The sequence below is a fragment of the Cottoperca gobio genome, chromosome 17 (genome assembly GCF_900634415.1).
Source record: "Cottoperca gobio chromosome 17, fCotGob3.1, whole genome shotgun sequence".
NCBI classification, from domain to species: Eukaryota; Metazoa; Chordata; class Actinopteri; order Perciformes; family Bovichtidae; genus Cottoperca; species Cottoperca gobio.
The window spans coordinates 17,145,915-17,162,560 of NC_041371.1; the positions used below are offsets into that span (position 1 = coordinate 17,145,915).

Genomic DNA, 16,646 nt, shown 5'->3' on the forward strand with positions numbered 1-16,646 from the left:
GTGAGGCAAAGGTACAAAACATAATTTTCTGTTTGATTTAGTTCAAAGCAAATCTGAAAAGTTATAGTCTCTGACCCTCTCTCTCTGTATCTCAGAATATCCTGATGCAGCTGGTGGACGCTGCCATCGACATGCACTCTAAGGGGGTCTTTCACCGGGACATCAAATTAGAAAACATCCTGATTGAAAGCAACTCTTCTGCCCCAAGAGTGCGGGTGATAGACTTTGGCTGTGGCGGCTTCACCATGGATGAACCTTACGATTCCTTCCTTGGTATGAGATCTGGCTTCTGCTATTCACTCATTTATCAATATCTGTAATAATGACTTTCAGGTTCACACAAAGCTTCTCATCGTTTTTCTTTCTTCTCCCTCAATTTCTCTTTTGGTCTTCTTCCTTTCCTCTATTGCTGTGTGCATTAGGTGCCCCAGCATACGCCCCTCCAGAGTGGTTTGAAAGTCGGACTTACCGGGCCGGTCCCGCCACGGTTTGGCAGCTTGGCGCACTCTACTATTCATTGTTGCCTGGACATAGGGTATTTCACAACCAGGGACTTCATCCAAAAAGACATTACTGTCAACTGTGCATTGTCCAGAGGTACACACACACTCACTCTCACACACACACAAACGCAAATCTATTCTTCAGATGTCTTTAGTTTTTCGATGGGATCAACTTCCCACTTAAATATTAATCTCCTGCTGTCCTTCTTGCTTTTCAGAGGCAAAGACTTTGCTGCACAAGTGTCTGGAAAGTAACCCCAATGAGCGTGCCACGCTGGAGGAGCTACGGCTCCTTGTCCTCAGACTACCCAGCCCTCCACCTATCACAGGTCACCTTTACGTAGACCTTCAGATAGAGTGAGATACAATGGAGCCCACCTAACCTCTGTCTGCTGTGATCTCTGCTGGATCCGCCCCCTCACATGTGCCTTTGAACATGAACAACAAGAACATCTCCTTCAATAAGCTACAGTATCAATATGGGATATTTTCCCACCTCAGGATCCTGATGAACAACCAGCCAACACCCATCTCTATCTGACGATTCTTCCCAATTTCCTTACGAGCTCAGGCTTTTTGGCCGGGGTCAAGAACCACTGCTGCTGTTGTACATGAAAATATTGTAACTGTAAAAATAAATTGAATGGAGAAATAAATTGATCTTTCTTTGACTTTCTGCTGCTGGAGTTTATGTTTGGTAAGGCTGTGTGAGAAATAGAAGAAAAGGTGCATAAGAGGATTTTCTGTCATTTTCACTCAGAAATTGAAATTTAATGAGTCTTTTAAATACAATTGCAATGAGAGACAAAGAGAGCGATTTCTGAATAAATTACATTTAAAAAATAAAAATCCCTGAACTCCATCTGAGCCCTGATAACAAAAATATTAACGCAGATTAATCGCGCTCTTAGATGCCCCTGACTTTTGCTACGACAGCACCTTCCACGGAGCTCCGAAAGCCCCCCCCCTCCCCTTGTCGCACGGAGCTCCGACAGCACGGACAGCTTCGCCCCCCCGCCGGAGCTCTCACAGCAAATATTGATATATCGCGATGAATTAATCACAAAGCTTGTAATTAATTAGATTAAAAAATGGAATCGATTGACAGCCCCAATTTAAACAGAACAATGTTTAGGGAAGACACTACAGGTGAATAGGATAACATTTTGAATAGGTATCACCATGAAACTTCCCCAAATGATAACTTACATTAAGACAACTATTTCTGTTTTCTGAAATGTTATGTTTAAATATGCAAATGAGGCAGAAGGCCAGGTTAAAACTTATTGCCTTCTTTTCGGCGAGGTTTTATTTTTAGTTCCCTCCTCTCCTTTCCTCCGTATAAATATCCTACAGTTTGTAGTTTGTGGCCTGCAAGCCTTGGACATTAACATACAAACCAAAGGGAAACACACATGTTTAATATGCATATACAGTGTATGCATTTGGTCTGCAAAGACACAGATAAAAGACATTTGAATATAACTCGTGTAAATTCATTTAAATGAATAACATTCTTTACATAGTAATAGCAACTAGCAAAAATAGGCATTTGTATTTGAGTTCTTGGACAGTGATACACACAAAGGCAGGCAGACACACACACACAAACATGCACAGAACCTTTCAGAAACATCATTGTCTATCATGCCTAAAAAAATGTCAAGTGTTTTTATGTGTGCATGAGGTAAGGGAAGTTGTATGTGTGTGTGATAGAGGTACCTTGCTGTCAATCTCACTGCTCCCCAGAGCAGTCTGGATGACATAGAGCAGAGCGTCTGTCAGGCCCTCACACTCCCTCATCCTCCTCCGGGCTTCCTCGCCTGCAGAACTCACATTCCTGTAACACACACACACACACACGTAAACATACACCTCATCAATGAACAGTACAACTGAAAAATCTATATGCAGCGCATATTCAGAATATCCTATACACCTCTGCAAAGTAAAACACACGACTTGAATTGTCAAGGAGTGTGTGTGTGAGCACACACTCCTTGACAATTCTTATAGAATTTATAGATGAAGCTTGAAGCTTATAGATATGTGATACTGCATATGTATGCATGTATGTGTGACATAGAGGAGCGTGTCTGAGTGTATTGCCCTTTAAATGTCAGACTATAAAAGCTGGCTGGGAGATGTTTGAAGAGAAATGGCACCAAGCTTCCGCCATTAGCATCAGAAGTGTCTGTTAGCACCTGTCATCAATAATAAACATCTTAAATGATAGTGAGTGTATATATAATGTTACATTTGCAATGTATGATATCTATGTGTATAAAACAATAATGTTGTTATTTCATGTGATGATGGAGCAGCTACAATGTTAGCAGAGCACCGATCCAAACACCATTCAGAAAACAAGCATTTTCAAAGTTGATTTCTTGACCTGACACAACATGAATTCAGACTTTTTACAAATCGGGATCATGATGTAGGTATTTCGGCATGCTTTTCATCCATTTATTGCAATTAATTCACAGCAAACATCTGTTTATTTTGGGTTCATACCACTGTGGTAAACCAGATTAATTTGGCCCCGCGAATAAAAACAAAATGATCCTGAGTTCAAACCACAGAAACATGCCAGGAAAACATGACTGCAAATTAATGCTAATGTTGCTCCATGACGGCCATAATGTGTAAATCGGCAACTGCTTGCTAACATGTTAGCCATATCAACTCTATTAGGCCTTAAGTCAAGTGTGTGTGTGTGTGTGTGTGTGTGTGTGTGTGTGTGTGTGTGTGTGTGTGTGTGTGTGTGTTTTTCAGATTGTTGTGGGCATTGCATTTGGCACAAACAGATAAACACCAAAATAGCACAAGCACTTGAATGGCACTTTCAAACCACTTTATATACTTCTTTCATTCACACTTTTCACAGCAGCCGCAACAGGGCCGTCCCATGTCGGAGACTCAATGCGCCCAGAGAAGTTATTTTCTGACGAAAGATGCCGCCCCTCGAACCAGCAGTAGCGGCAAATGGATATACTTTTAAATGTAAGTATTGGGTTTTAACTCGCTCGAATAGCTAACGAAACAAGTGTTTTAAAATCAAAGGACCTTAAAACATAAAATGTTCGCTAAAATGATAGGTTACTTTAGCGGCGATGCTAGCTGTTTGGAGCAGCTGTACTGTGCAGGCTGGCTGCCGGCATCCGACCTAAGTTAGCCTTTGAAAGTAGAACTTTTAAGACCTTAACTTTCAAACCTAAGAGTTTTAAATGTTGATTTATATTTTACATAGATTGTGGCGATTGTATAGAGATAATTTATACTTACCTGCTTGGTTTTCTGACAGTTGAATATCACTTAAGTCCAGTGCAATCGTTGGTTGATTATACATATTTTATTATTTATAATATGTGTACTTATTTTGCAACTTAATCTTCTTTTGTTTAGTAGTGTATAGATAAACTTGCTCTAACATTTTATTTTGTTTCAGGAAGAAGGAGATGGAAGTTTAAATGTCTGACCCATTTCTGATTGGCTGCAGTCTATGACACCGATTAAAGTTTGAATCTCAAACTTCTTACCGTTGCATTTAACACTAACTTTTTTTTGCTCCCTGGGTACATGGCATATTAGGGAAATTGAAGGTAAAAACAACATCCCCCCAAAACATCTTTTGATAGGGGGGCTGTGGCCCAAAAAAGGTTGAGAATCACCGCCCTAGGCACTGTCCCAGACTTCCACGCAATGTTGACGAGGCGTGTCAACCAAGACAGCCCCTCAACACATAAGCCTTCAGCATTTCTGGACGGATCTCATCAACCCCTGCGGCTTTGCCACTGTGGAGTTGTTTAACTACCTCAGTGACTTCCAACAGGGAAATTGACGATGGTCCCCCATCAGCTTCCAGCTCTGCCTCTACCATAGAGGGCGTGTTAGTCGGATTCAGGAGTTCCTCAAAGTGCTCCTTCCACCGCCCGATAACCTTCTCAGTCGAAGTCAGCAGGGTCCCACCCTTGCTGTACACAGCTTGGGTGGTTCCCCGCTTCCCCCTCCTGAGGTTCTGGACGGTTTTCCAGAAGCACCTTGGTGCCGACCAAAAGTCATTCTCCATAGCTTCTCCGAACTTCTCCAACATCCGCTGCTTTGCCTCTGCCACGGCAGAGGCTGCCGTCCTTCGAGTCCATCGGTACCCTGCAACTGTTTCCAGAGTCCTCCCGGATAACATAACCCGGAAGGACTCCTTCTTTAGTCGAACGGCTTCCCTGACCACCGGGGTACATCACGGTGTTCGAGGGTTACCGCCCCTTGAGGCACCTAAGACCTTGAGACCACAGCTCCTCACCGCAGCTTCAGTATTAGAGGTTTTGAACCTCGCCCACTCAGGTTCAATGCCCCCAACCTCCACAGGGATGTCTGAAAAGCTCCGCCGGAGGTGTGAGTTGAAGATTTCCCGGACTGCCTTCTTCCATATCCGCAACATTTCCAGACTCCGCCCATCCCTGTCACAATCCAGCACTGAAATCCTGGTTAATGCATTTGTCACATCCCGGATTGACTACTGTAATGCTATCCTCTCTGGCCTACCCACAAAACTACTCAACAGACTCCAAATCATTCAAAACTCGGCTGCCCGGATCATTACCCGCACCAAATCGTCTGACCACATCACCCCCATCCTCATCCAACTTCCCTGGATCCCTGTTCGGCACCGGATTGATTACAAAAACCTTCTGCCCTCAACAACCTCCTGACTGTCCCCACCTCCCGCCTTAGAACCATGGGAGCCAGGGCTTTTAGCTGCACAGCGCCCAGGCTCTGGAATTCTCTGCCTCCACACATCAAACAGTCTGACTCCATTATGACTTTCAAATCCCACCTCAAAACCCACCTGTTTAAACTGGCCTACTCACTCTAAAACACAATCAACTTGTTATCACAGATCCTCCTTTCACTCCGTCACTCTACACTCTTGTCTTGCTTGTTTAATCTATGTCGGTTTGACTAATTTGTTTTCCGTCTTTGTTTTAGCTGTTTTAATTTTTAAATGCACTGTAAGGCGACTTGGGTGTCCTGAAAGGCGCCTCTAAATAAAATGTATTATTATTATTACAGGGTCTGCCTCCAGACGTTCCCAGTTCACCCGCACTACCCGTTTGGGCTTACCAGGTCTGTCCAGAGTCTTCCCCCACCCCTTGATCCAACTCACCACCAGATGGTGATCAGTTGACAGCTCCGCCCCTGTCTTCACCCGAGTGTCCAAAACATGCGGCCTCAGATCAGATGATATGATCACAAAACCGATCATTGACCTTTGGCCTAGGGTGCTCTGGTACCACGTACACTTATGAGCATCCTTATGTTCGAACATGGTGTTTGTTATGGCCATTCCATGACTAGCACAGAAGTCCAACAACAAACGACTGTTCGGGTTTAGATTAGGGAGGCCGTTCCTCCCAATCACGCTTCTCCAGGTGTCTCCATCGGTTCCCACGTGCGCGTTAAAGTCTCCCAGCAAGACTACGGAGTCCCCCGAACTGCGGTTTGGGGCATAGGCACAAACAACAGTCAGAGTTTTCCCCCCCATAACCCGAAGGCGTAGGGAGGCGACCCTCTCGTCCACCGGGGTGAACTCCAACATAGCGGCGCTTAGCTGGGGGCTTGTGAGTATCCTCACACCTTGGGCAACTCTTGAGAAGAATAGAGTCCAACCCCTATCCAAGAGTACGGTTCCAGAGCCAAGACTGTGGGTAGAGGTAAGCCCCACCAGATCCAACTGGCAGCGCTCCACCTCCCGCACTAGTTCCGGCTCCTACCACCACAGAGAGGTGACGTTCCACGTCCCAGAGCCCGCCTCTGCTGCCCGGGTCTGGTCCGTCGAGGTCCCTGACTATAATGGCCACCCGTGTGACAGCGCACCGGACCCCAGCGGTTCTTCCTGTGAATGGTGGGCCCACAGGATGGATGGATGGGAGGCACCACGTAGCTTCTTCGGGCTGTGCCCGACCGGGCTCCGTAGCAAACCCGGCCACCAGGCGCTCGCTATCGGGCCCTCCCTCTGGGCCTGGCTCCAGATGGGTGCCCCGGGCTTCCTCCGGGCAGGGTTTCTCCTTCTCTTTCCCTTTTTTTCATGAGGTCGTTTTGAACCATTCTTAGTCTGGCCCCTCGCCTGAGACCAATTTTCCTTCCTCCAGACAACACAGCTCTCAGGTTCATAGGGACACACAAACCTCTCCACCACGGTAAGGTGATGGTTCCCGGAGAGATACCACCTGTTAATTGATTCAGTTAACCACAGGGAATGTGGCACAATGAATCCCTCTGTGTTCTCTTGCAAGGCAAGAGGGCTGCAGATTATGTCTCATTACGATCTTTTAGTATGAAGATTCTAAATAATGACAGAAAACAAATTACACTGCTAAAATAAAGGTTATGCGTTCACTAGGGAGCTTTCAAGGGGAACAGAATTTGATTAATCCATAGTGTGATGCTGCTGCGAGAAAAACTGCTCTGACAAAAATGTCACTCTTTTGGTAACAACAGGGAGAGACTGTTTCTTTGTCTTTTATTTTGTGATCAAAAGCAAGGTTCTGCTGGATACCTCTGCAGGAGTGTTTGAATTGTGTTTTGTTCATAGGTTTTGGTTAGATTCAATTCTGTGAATCTTATTTCTAATATTAAACGAAACAATCCAGACATTTTCAATAAAAACATGTTCTGTACAACCTAGTTTATGACACGTTTAACTTTGCTGTAACTGACACTAGCTGTGTCCAAATCTTTCATACAGGAAGTAGGAATCAGCACATTTCTCATTCTATGAGACATACGTTTTAAGTATCATACATTTTAGTATTTTCAATGTTGGTGCGAAAATGTACGATAGTCTCATGGAGTCCATTGTCCGAACATGTTAAAAAATTGAGTATATAATAAACAACAAAGGAGGATTTTCAGCTGATGTTGTAAAATTCTACTTTAAAAGGTTCTAAGCTTTGACATGCTAATGAAAAAAACATGTTTTAGCCAAAGAGCTTTATAAAAGCAAGAAAAAAAAATACTTGAATAACTTTTAGATTTAAAGAAAATAATAACCTTTGGCCCCGTTTGTCGATTCAAGTGTCTAATGTCAGGATAATAATGTGAACCGTTCTCTTTCAGAGCACCCCTCATTCATTCGATTACGCCAGCCCTGAATGGCATTGCAGTGATGACGTCTGCGTCGGGACCCTCCACCTTTATCTGTGGTTGACCCAGCGTCGCTCGTCATTCAATCACCTCTTCTCGCTTCAGTAGTCAAGGCCAATTAGATACACTGTCCCCAGATCAGAGCAGAAATTTCAGCTTTCAAGCTCTAGTTGCTGTGGATAGTTTCAAACATAGCCTACATCAGGTGTGCTCTGCATGTCTTGAACTGTAAGATTTACAACTAAAATGGCACTCGGAGATCGGGGACGCCCGCCAAGGCCAACGGTGCGTTCATGTGCTCCTCGGATGGTCACATTACGCAAGTTGGGAAGTCGTTCTTCCGACTTTAGTGTGTTCATGAGCTTTAAGTCTTAATGTTTAATCTTAAATGTGGAAACAACGCAACAAAGATGTGTTGTATATATAGTTCAAAGTGTTTAAACAACACGTTGATAGCTGATATTCCCAGTCGAGAACTGATTCTTTAGATTATTCCGACATCACATGAATGTAGCACAAATGCACATTCGGATTGCTCACGAAAGTGAAACATAATTCATGTATCCGTCCCTTGATTCGGATCTACAACATGTAAGCACAAAACTGAAACAAAGACAGAGTTCTCCAGATCCGTTAATAAAACAGGATTAAGTCTCTTGTTATGTCAGTTGATATTTTGCTTAGTAGTGCCTATTTGCAAACTAAATATCAATTAAATTAGCACAAACTAGGTGAGTGGAGCTTGAGCTGTGTTCAACTTTCTCACTCATGTATGAGTGAAAAGGTTGACATTGCAGGTGACAGGGAGAAAGATAAGTGAGTTTAGTGTAATTTAAGATGCCACTATAAGTAGATTGCATACTGATGTACCTCAATTTACACTTGGGAGGAGTAAAGATTACTTATGCATCTTGCTTTTACATCTTTTACACGTCTGAGTTTGACCAGCTTGTAAGTAACGTAAATAACAAACCCGCTTTCCGTTAGTTGTAATAGAATTTATGTCACGTCTGCAAATTCAACGCACATATTCAGCTTTCTAGCAGCAAAAGTTTCAGTAATTCCTGTTAGTAGGCACAACAGCATATGCACACACGGGGAGTGCAACCAGCAGTGAGTAAGCAGAGAGACTAAACGTGTGCGTGAAGGTGAGAGACAGCGTTGCAGAGACACGGCGAGACAGAAGAAGAAAGGGATAAAAGTAGGGATAATATGATGGAAAGAGAAGAACTGGAGTTGTAAAACGAGATGGAGACAGAGCGAGAGAGGGAGAATGAGAAAGCGAGGAGGATAATGAGGGATGGAAAGAGAGAGAGAGAGAGAGAGAGAGCAGGTGGCCAGCGATATACCAAACCCGCCATGAAATATTCAATCTTTAATCAGACTCCCAGCATTCCTTAACGAGGCATGAGAAAGATGAATTAGCCTTTCGAGTTCAGGGAGCTGATCCACACAAAGCTATCTGCTGCAATACACACACACACACACACACACACACACACACACACACCCCACCAGACTAAAAAATACACACAATACTAGTTGTGTACATTTTCACACATGTACAGTATTAGAAGGGACCCAAACACCCAATATGTTTAGTTTATTTTCACTGAGAGCAGGTTAGTAGAAAGATTGGGGTTGGGAGTAATGGACCACAGATGTAGCAATCACAAACACAAACACACACACACGCACACACACAAAGCCAGATAACCTTGCAGACAGAGATTCATGGCAGCATTCCCACTCTATTGGCAAAAGTTACAGTGAATTGTCGCATAAATAAAACACACTTATTTGTTCTATTGTATAACATATACGTCTTCGGAAACAATAAGACATGCAAGATAACGCTGTGCAATGATAGACAGGACAAATATTTAAACAGTTTGTGAATGTTTCAGGCTAAGTTGTCATTATTCTGCCTGAAAGATGTTTTTGTTTTTTCCTTTGATGTTGTGTTTAATGAAGGGGAACCAGTAGCACATCAAAAAATGTCTGCTACGCAGCCGGCATGATTCTGTTAGAAATATTTATGAGGGGAAATTTCATCATGCAGTCCTGGTAGTTTAGAAAAGCATCTCACCAATACAAATTGTATGTGTATACATATCTAATGATCAACCATATCGACTATTAAGGCCTTTTTTTGCTTATTTCTACTAATGCCATTGAGTTCATTCATTCAGCCGTACATAGTGCTCATTTTGGATGAATTATTTTTGGGAGTAGGTGTGTCTTGTTGTTTGTAACCTAACCAAATAGTAACTATAACTTTTGTGAAATAGACGCCATTTTCAGTCCACTGCGTGGTCGTTGCTACGTAGCTAGCAAGCTATGAAGGAAGTTGACATAAACATTCCTAATCCCGCCAACAAAGCTCTGATTGGTCTATTGTCTGTATTCCTCTAAAGAAGACAAAACATAATTAATATGTATTCCTGGACATAAAATGCCCTCACATGTTTTTAGAGAGAATTATAGAATTTAATACTTTCGTGTAATACTTCCATGTGATTTCTATTGAATTCTGCAGAGAGCACAGGAGCTCTGAAATGAAGACAAGACAAGTTGTGTCTGTTCATGTATGCCATGAACCCAAAACAATATTATGATGGGTTCCTGGAGATGAAATACTAGAAAGCATTTAGAAAATAGAATTATAACAGCTAGTACTCCTATGCTTTGCTGTCAGAGCCGCGGAGCACTTTTATTCAATTTAATAGAGAGACGGAGAGCTAGGAGGGACTGCTGTCTCAGCATCACAATACACACACACACACACACACACACACACACACACACACACAATGTTTAATACTGGTGTTTAAAAGGCAGATGTTTTAAATCTCCTTGTCCTATATTTTATATTCCTAATAAGTGGTATTTGTTTTATTCATAATAAGAATACGCCAAGAAAATGAATGATTAAGCAAAAAAAAAGTTAGCACTTCCACATATAGTCACTGTTTTCCTTTTTAGAATCTAATGTGCTGGAGTACAGAGCCAAAACAACTAACAGTATGTGTCACAGTCACTACTACTTCCAGAATGCACTGTATGACTAGCATCATGTCTCAAGTGTAAAACAAAAAGCCACAGCAGCTCTAGAGCCAAGTGGTGAGTCATCGTACATGCAGCTAAGTCAGTTCTCTGTGTGGTAAAAAAGAAATATATCACATAATACTATCTAAAAACAACAGTAGCTGTTGTGAAATTAGAGAGACTTATTTCTATGTTTGAGTGCGGTTGGTTGTAGCAATGAACAGCAAAGCATCTCTGCAAAGTGAGTGAATGATCATTTCTCTGCTGAAATAGTTGCGACACTAAATAGTTAAAAGGTGCGATGTGCAGAATTTTTGTTTAAAACATAAAAAAATTTGAACTAACATTATCAACCAGTGAAGAAGTAAATCACGTTTAAGGTTCAGCCCCCGGTTAGTGGCACAGTAAAGACAAAGATGGCCGATGCTCTTGGCAAGTGACCTTTATCACCATCCCAACAACACGCTCCAGGCAAGAAACCACGGTCAGTGTCAGAGAAAAGAAGAGATATAAAAAGAAGCAAAACAAGAGTAAACATGGCCGTGGCTTTCCACTGCTGCAGGCAGCTCTTGGTGGGTAAAGAGATGAGGTTTGATGCTCAGCTTTTTAGAGAAATGCATCTTTAGTGCAATCGATGATGACAAAACTGCATCGAAGAACATTCCAAATGGCGTCGATATGTGGTTTGGATGTACAGCAGTGTTTCCCTTACCATTGTCTTGGAGGGACGCTGCGCCCCCCCTGAAATTCAAGGTGTTTTTTTTCTTCTTTCACAACTCACTTTGAACGCTTATGTTATTGATCTAATTTATGTGCACGTTTCAGTTTGTACTGTCTACTTTGCGCATTCACATTCTCTTCTTTACTCCGTTTTGCGAAGGGGCGGGGCTTCGCAGCTGAAGCACACACACATCTACAGAGTGGAGGAAAGGAGAGGCCACGCACGGACGCAAACCCCCCCCTCCCGTCGCACGGTGATCACCCCCCCCCCCAAAGCAGTAAAAATAGGGGAAACACTGTACAGTATTTATTACCTGAAATATAGGTCGACGGCACACATGAAGATTATAATCCTCATGATTGTTTGCATTTGTTGTGAATCGCTTTGGAGAAAAAGCATCAGCTAAACGAACTGTAATGTCATGTAATAAGATAGCAGTGTTATTATGACCGGCTCTTAGTTAATAGTTGGCCTTCTTTTTTTATAACTAGATTATATTGACCCAGTAGTAGCCATTAAAAAATGTCCATCTGTTGTATTCATATTCCATATTGGAACCACTTGCCATTACTGTTATGGCATGAGGCAAGATTCGATGTTTTAGAAAGTTCGCTATACATTTTTGAGGACATTGCAAGGTTGGGTGTCTGACTGAACTCAATTTTGAGCAGTGTCATCGTCGTGACTAGTAAAACATGGAGGTGGAATGCTGCCCCCTATTTGTTCGGAGCATGTGGGCAGGCATTGCACATTACACATTAATGTATAGGCCATACAATAACAACAACAACAAAAAAGTTTGAAATAAAGTATCTCTGCCTTCTTAATGTTGGATAAGAAAGAAATGAATTGGAGAAACAGATCGGGACACTGACCGGAGGCAGCCTGTGGCGTTGCGGAGGACCTGGGAGGAGTGTAGGTGCAGCTTGCGGTCCTCCTGTGTATGCGGGGAGGTGTCCCAGCCCGAGTGGGGGATGATCACAGCGTTGGTCAGCACGGCTAAGGCGTCCTGGATGATGGGCATCTTCAGGGCGTCACACGACGACAGGTTCCACAAAACACCTGAAGAACACAGCGAGGAGAAAGTGTGTGAAAACCGGTCCAGAGAAAAAAGAAAATCATCGGAGGAGAGAAAGACACTGACAACTCCAAAAAACATTGACATATTCAGTAGGTGTTAGTGAGCAGTTTGGTCAAACACACACAACAGCACAGACAGTTACTGCAGTCTAGACTGAAAGCTTTCAAACACGTGTTCTCAAAACTAGTTCAATCGCCCTTTTTCATGGAAGACATTTTGACGTGTCCCAGTAGGAAAAGAAGTGCTGTTAAAAAATAAAGTTAATGATGATTGCATTTCAATTTCAGACAGTTTCGGCGTCTTGAGATTGTGCTTGCTGGCCGACTGTCATTGCTTACTGTCAAATTGAATAGAATGCAGCCATTGTTATTTTTATTAGTAACATCAAGACTGGATTATCAAACCGGCAACCACCCCAAGACCCCCAAGACCCCCAAATCCCCGGGTGTCGACAAAGCTTTGTGGAGGGATATGTGGGACAGAAAAGGGAGAAAGCAATGTTTGTGTGAGGTTTGCTAAAAGGCATTTACTAAACTCCAAATGTTGATTTAGACAAACTTCAAGTCTTTCTTATTTCAGCACCTCTCCAATTCCACTTGAGGATGACGGGAATTGCTCATAGATTAGAATCCTGTTGTTCTAATAATCCAAAACATGACCTTTAAATGTATTTCACCACAGTGCTGCTGTAATTAATTGAGAACATAAAACAATTTAAGAGAAGTACTGACGGCAGGAAATCACTTACACACATTTCCACTGTACCTATCTGCTGCTCTTAATCCTCACCTGAATTCAACATACAAGTAACCAGCCAACCAAGAAAATAGAGTGAGTTTACTCCTGCATACCAATTACTGTTCACTCTTTTGTGCCACAAACACACACATGCCATGGACTAGACAAAAGCCCTCCCTCTCTCGAGAGAGACTCACTCTCCCACACACACATGCATCTGTATGAGCCTTTCAAGAAAAGGACAGAGAGGGTAAGAGGCAAATCATCACATTTAGCTGCAAAACACTTATTTTTTGAGTGGTTTTACACACACATATAAACACTCATACACACACATTTTTATAACCTTGAGGATCAATGCAACACATACTCGTAGTTGACCTTCGTCTTGCAAAGTGTCTGTGTCCTAATCTATGTACTTATATAATTATATGTGTGAATCCACCTCTAGTCATATCTGCATTTATCTCCTCTTCTCCTTTATGGTTGTAATTATAGCTGTAATAGCGGTAAAACATTCTATCCTTGGATCTGTGTGTTTGGAATAAGGCGTCCTCTCTTAAGTGCCGTGTTGTTCACCCTCGGCTGAACAGCGACTGTGTAATTACAGCTTCTGTTATCCGTCTTTGTGGGTTTGTATGAATGTGTTCTTGTGTGTGCACATGGGTTTGTGTGTGTGTATGCATCTAAGCCCCCTCGACAAATCAGTCTTAACTCTGTCAGCCGTTTGGACTTGGTGTGTTTATGCGGGGTGCTAAGTCTGTTTGTGGTCAGGAGGAGTTTCTAAATGACTCGCTTCTGGCTTCATGACAGTAATTAGCTGTCATGTTAGCAAAAGTGTCTTCTCTATGTCTCATCTTATCTGCTGCTCAAGAGGGCAAAGAAGGCGGCACTGAGTTTTTGATGACCTTCACATTCGATGCAACGCGTAAAAATTCTAGCTGACCTTGATTTCCACATCAATGAGTCACCGAATGTCGCTGTGAAAGACTTCTTGTACTGCTTCTCCCCCCACGGTTGTACAAAATGAATGTCAACTATTATTATTATTATTATTACTCTTTAAAAGAACACTGATGTTTTGTTCAGTAAGCCTGTTTGGTGTCTTACCCACAGTTAAATGAGAAGGTTGATTTGTCTTCAATATGCTTTAGCTTATGATGGCCAGCGTTGTGCATGAACGTGCTCATGTTTTTGGTGAACAGTGAACTGAACATACCCGTTTGTAACCAAAGAACGTGAGCGTTGTGAAAGATCACTCATGCACTGTGTTTTATGGGAACCCATGGCAGTGCACTTAAAGGAGCGGACACATCAGCCACTGTCTGCTCCATCCCTGCTTTCAAAATCTAAAAAGTCAGCATTTTAATCTGCGTGAACTGAACTTTGAGCTATGTCTTGTGAAGTGTGAACATGCACAACACTGGCTAACCCAGAAGAGAACATGAGGTCACCTGTTCTTCAGTAGGAAGTAGATCCGATGTACACACGTGTTCTGTAGATCATCCAGAGTAATTGCTGCTGTTCTTTTTTTAATGTAGCTGTTCAAGCCGCACACATTAAGGAAGACAACGTGTTGATTTATTATTTGGGTGAACCAACTTTTAAAATTTGAATAAACAAATAATTAATCATATCATTAATTAATCACAAGTCTGAATAAATTCACTGAATGTAATGCATTTGGCATCCTGTGGCAAATTGTTGGAGCACAGCATGTAAAATGCCATTGTTATGACACTGTTCACATATTAGCCATATCCTGTTAATATGCATGCTAATGTTACTCTTTCTAATTTGTTCATATCAGCACAATCAGAAGAAAGAAATTGCCATGAAAAAATAAAAGGCTTTTGCAATCAAATAATGTAATTATTCATTGTTATCTCCTGTAACTAAGTAGCATCTAAAAAAACAAACATTTGTTGTTGTTTTCAGGAGTGCTCCCCAGAGTGAACTTGCTCTAAGGAAACAAAGATATGTATGTAATTAACCAGAACAATTCTTATAATAATATTGAAATCTCCCACTGAGGAAGATGTGTGTATTATGTATCAGTTGCATTAATTTTGCAAGTTAAAGCAGTGATTATAAACGGAATGCGCGCGGGGACGACCTAGAAACAGAACGGAAATCAATTAATACTCAAGATCGTTACTGAGTAAATGGCTAATGAGAACATATCACTATATATATATCACTCCAGTTAAAATAAATCAATATAACAGCAATATCCCAGAGGCACCTATTTGTTTGTTTGTTCTTGTATACATATGTTCATATTGTTTTAAAAGAAGAAGAAAAAGCACAGTGGTGGAACGACCATATTTCAGCCTATAGATGGTGAACTGTAATTCATAACACAAGAGGAAGAATAACTGCTGCTTCGGGCTACAGCTAATGGTGATCCGACTAAATGAAATGATGTCATGCTGCAGCTGCAAGACAAGGATGGCTTTTTATTATTAGTGTGTAAAGTCAGCTGTTCGACAGAGTCACTTCTTGCTGTGCAGACGATGACATCATCTCCCTGAGGTGATAGGAAGCAGGATTTTATCTTTGATCCGAAATACACAAACCGTCTCACACACACAAAATAAAGACTAAATGTACCCTCCTGCTCATTCACATGAACATGCAGGCACACACACACAGACAGACACACAAAGTCATGAGTGTATGACAGATGAAGGAGGTTAATTGCCTAAGCCTTACATCATGAGTGGCAGCAGGAGGTTATGAATGCACGGTTATGGAGGGAGGGGGAAATTAATATGTTGGCAATCTCTCTTTGTCTCTGAAGCAATTTCCCATCTCTCATTCGCACTGTATCATACCTCTGTCATATTCCTCTCTTCTGCCACATCGCGGCATATCTCTTCATTCACCTCTTGATCTCTTTTTTTTGGTCTATGTTCCCCAATTTTGTATTTCTGAATGTTTTCGTGGCTTGACACCTGGGTTTGTGTGAAGCACTGAGAGAAGCACTGAGAGAGACCTTCAGAGAGAGGACATGTTTACAAACTGAGTGTTTTTTGTTGTTTTTTTTCTCCAAATTGCTGGCTGGGTGTTAAATAATAAATGTGGTGACCAGAGGGTTTTTTGACAACTATCACAAAACAGATATGCGAGTAAGGCTGGAACTATGGTTCTCTGAAAATACTTCTCTGCTGGTCTACACACACACACACACACACACACACACACACACACACACACACACACACACACACACACACACACACAATTACAGCTCCTGCCAACACTTCAATTAAAACTATTTCAATTCAAATCTGTACATGTGTGATAGCAGTTGCTTCGTCGCTTCAAACCAGTTGATTTTTTTGCGACACTTCAAAAGTTTGCCTAAAATTCGCCTGACGATTGAATGGAAACACGGCTAATGACG

The 16,646-nt window shown here is 42.1% G+C and overlaps 1 protein-coding gene across 6 annotated transcripts in view; it reads right to left on the minus strand.

Annotated features, from left to right (window-relative positions):
* The window catches only part of ctnnd2b (catenin (cadherin-associated protein), delta 2b), a 161,910-nt gene that overhangs the window by 28,224 nt on the left and 117,040 nt on the right, over positions 1-16,646 (minus strand). For all 6 annotated transcript variants that reach the window (XM_029453413.1, XM_029453411.1, XM_029453414.1 and 3 more), the window contains 2 exons: positions 12,294-12,480; positions 2,226-2,343 (listed from right to left, as the gene is read on the minus strand). In XM_029453413.1, coding sequence (XP_029309273.1) covers positions 2,226-2,343; positions 12,294-12,480 — 305 coding nt within the window. The remainder of the gene's footprint in view (positions 1-2,225; positions 2,344-12,293; positions 12,481-16,646) is intronic.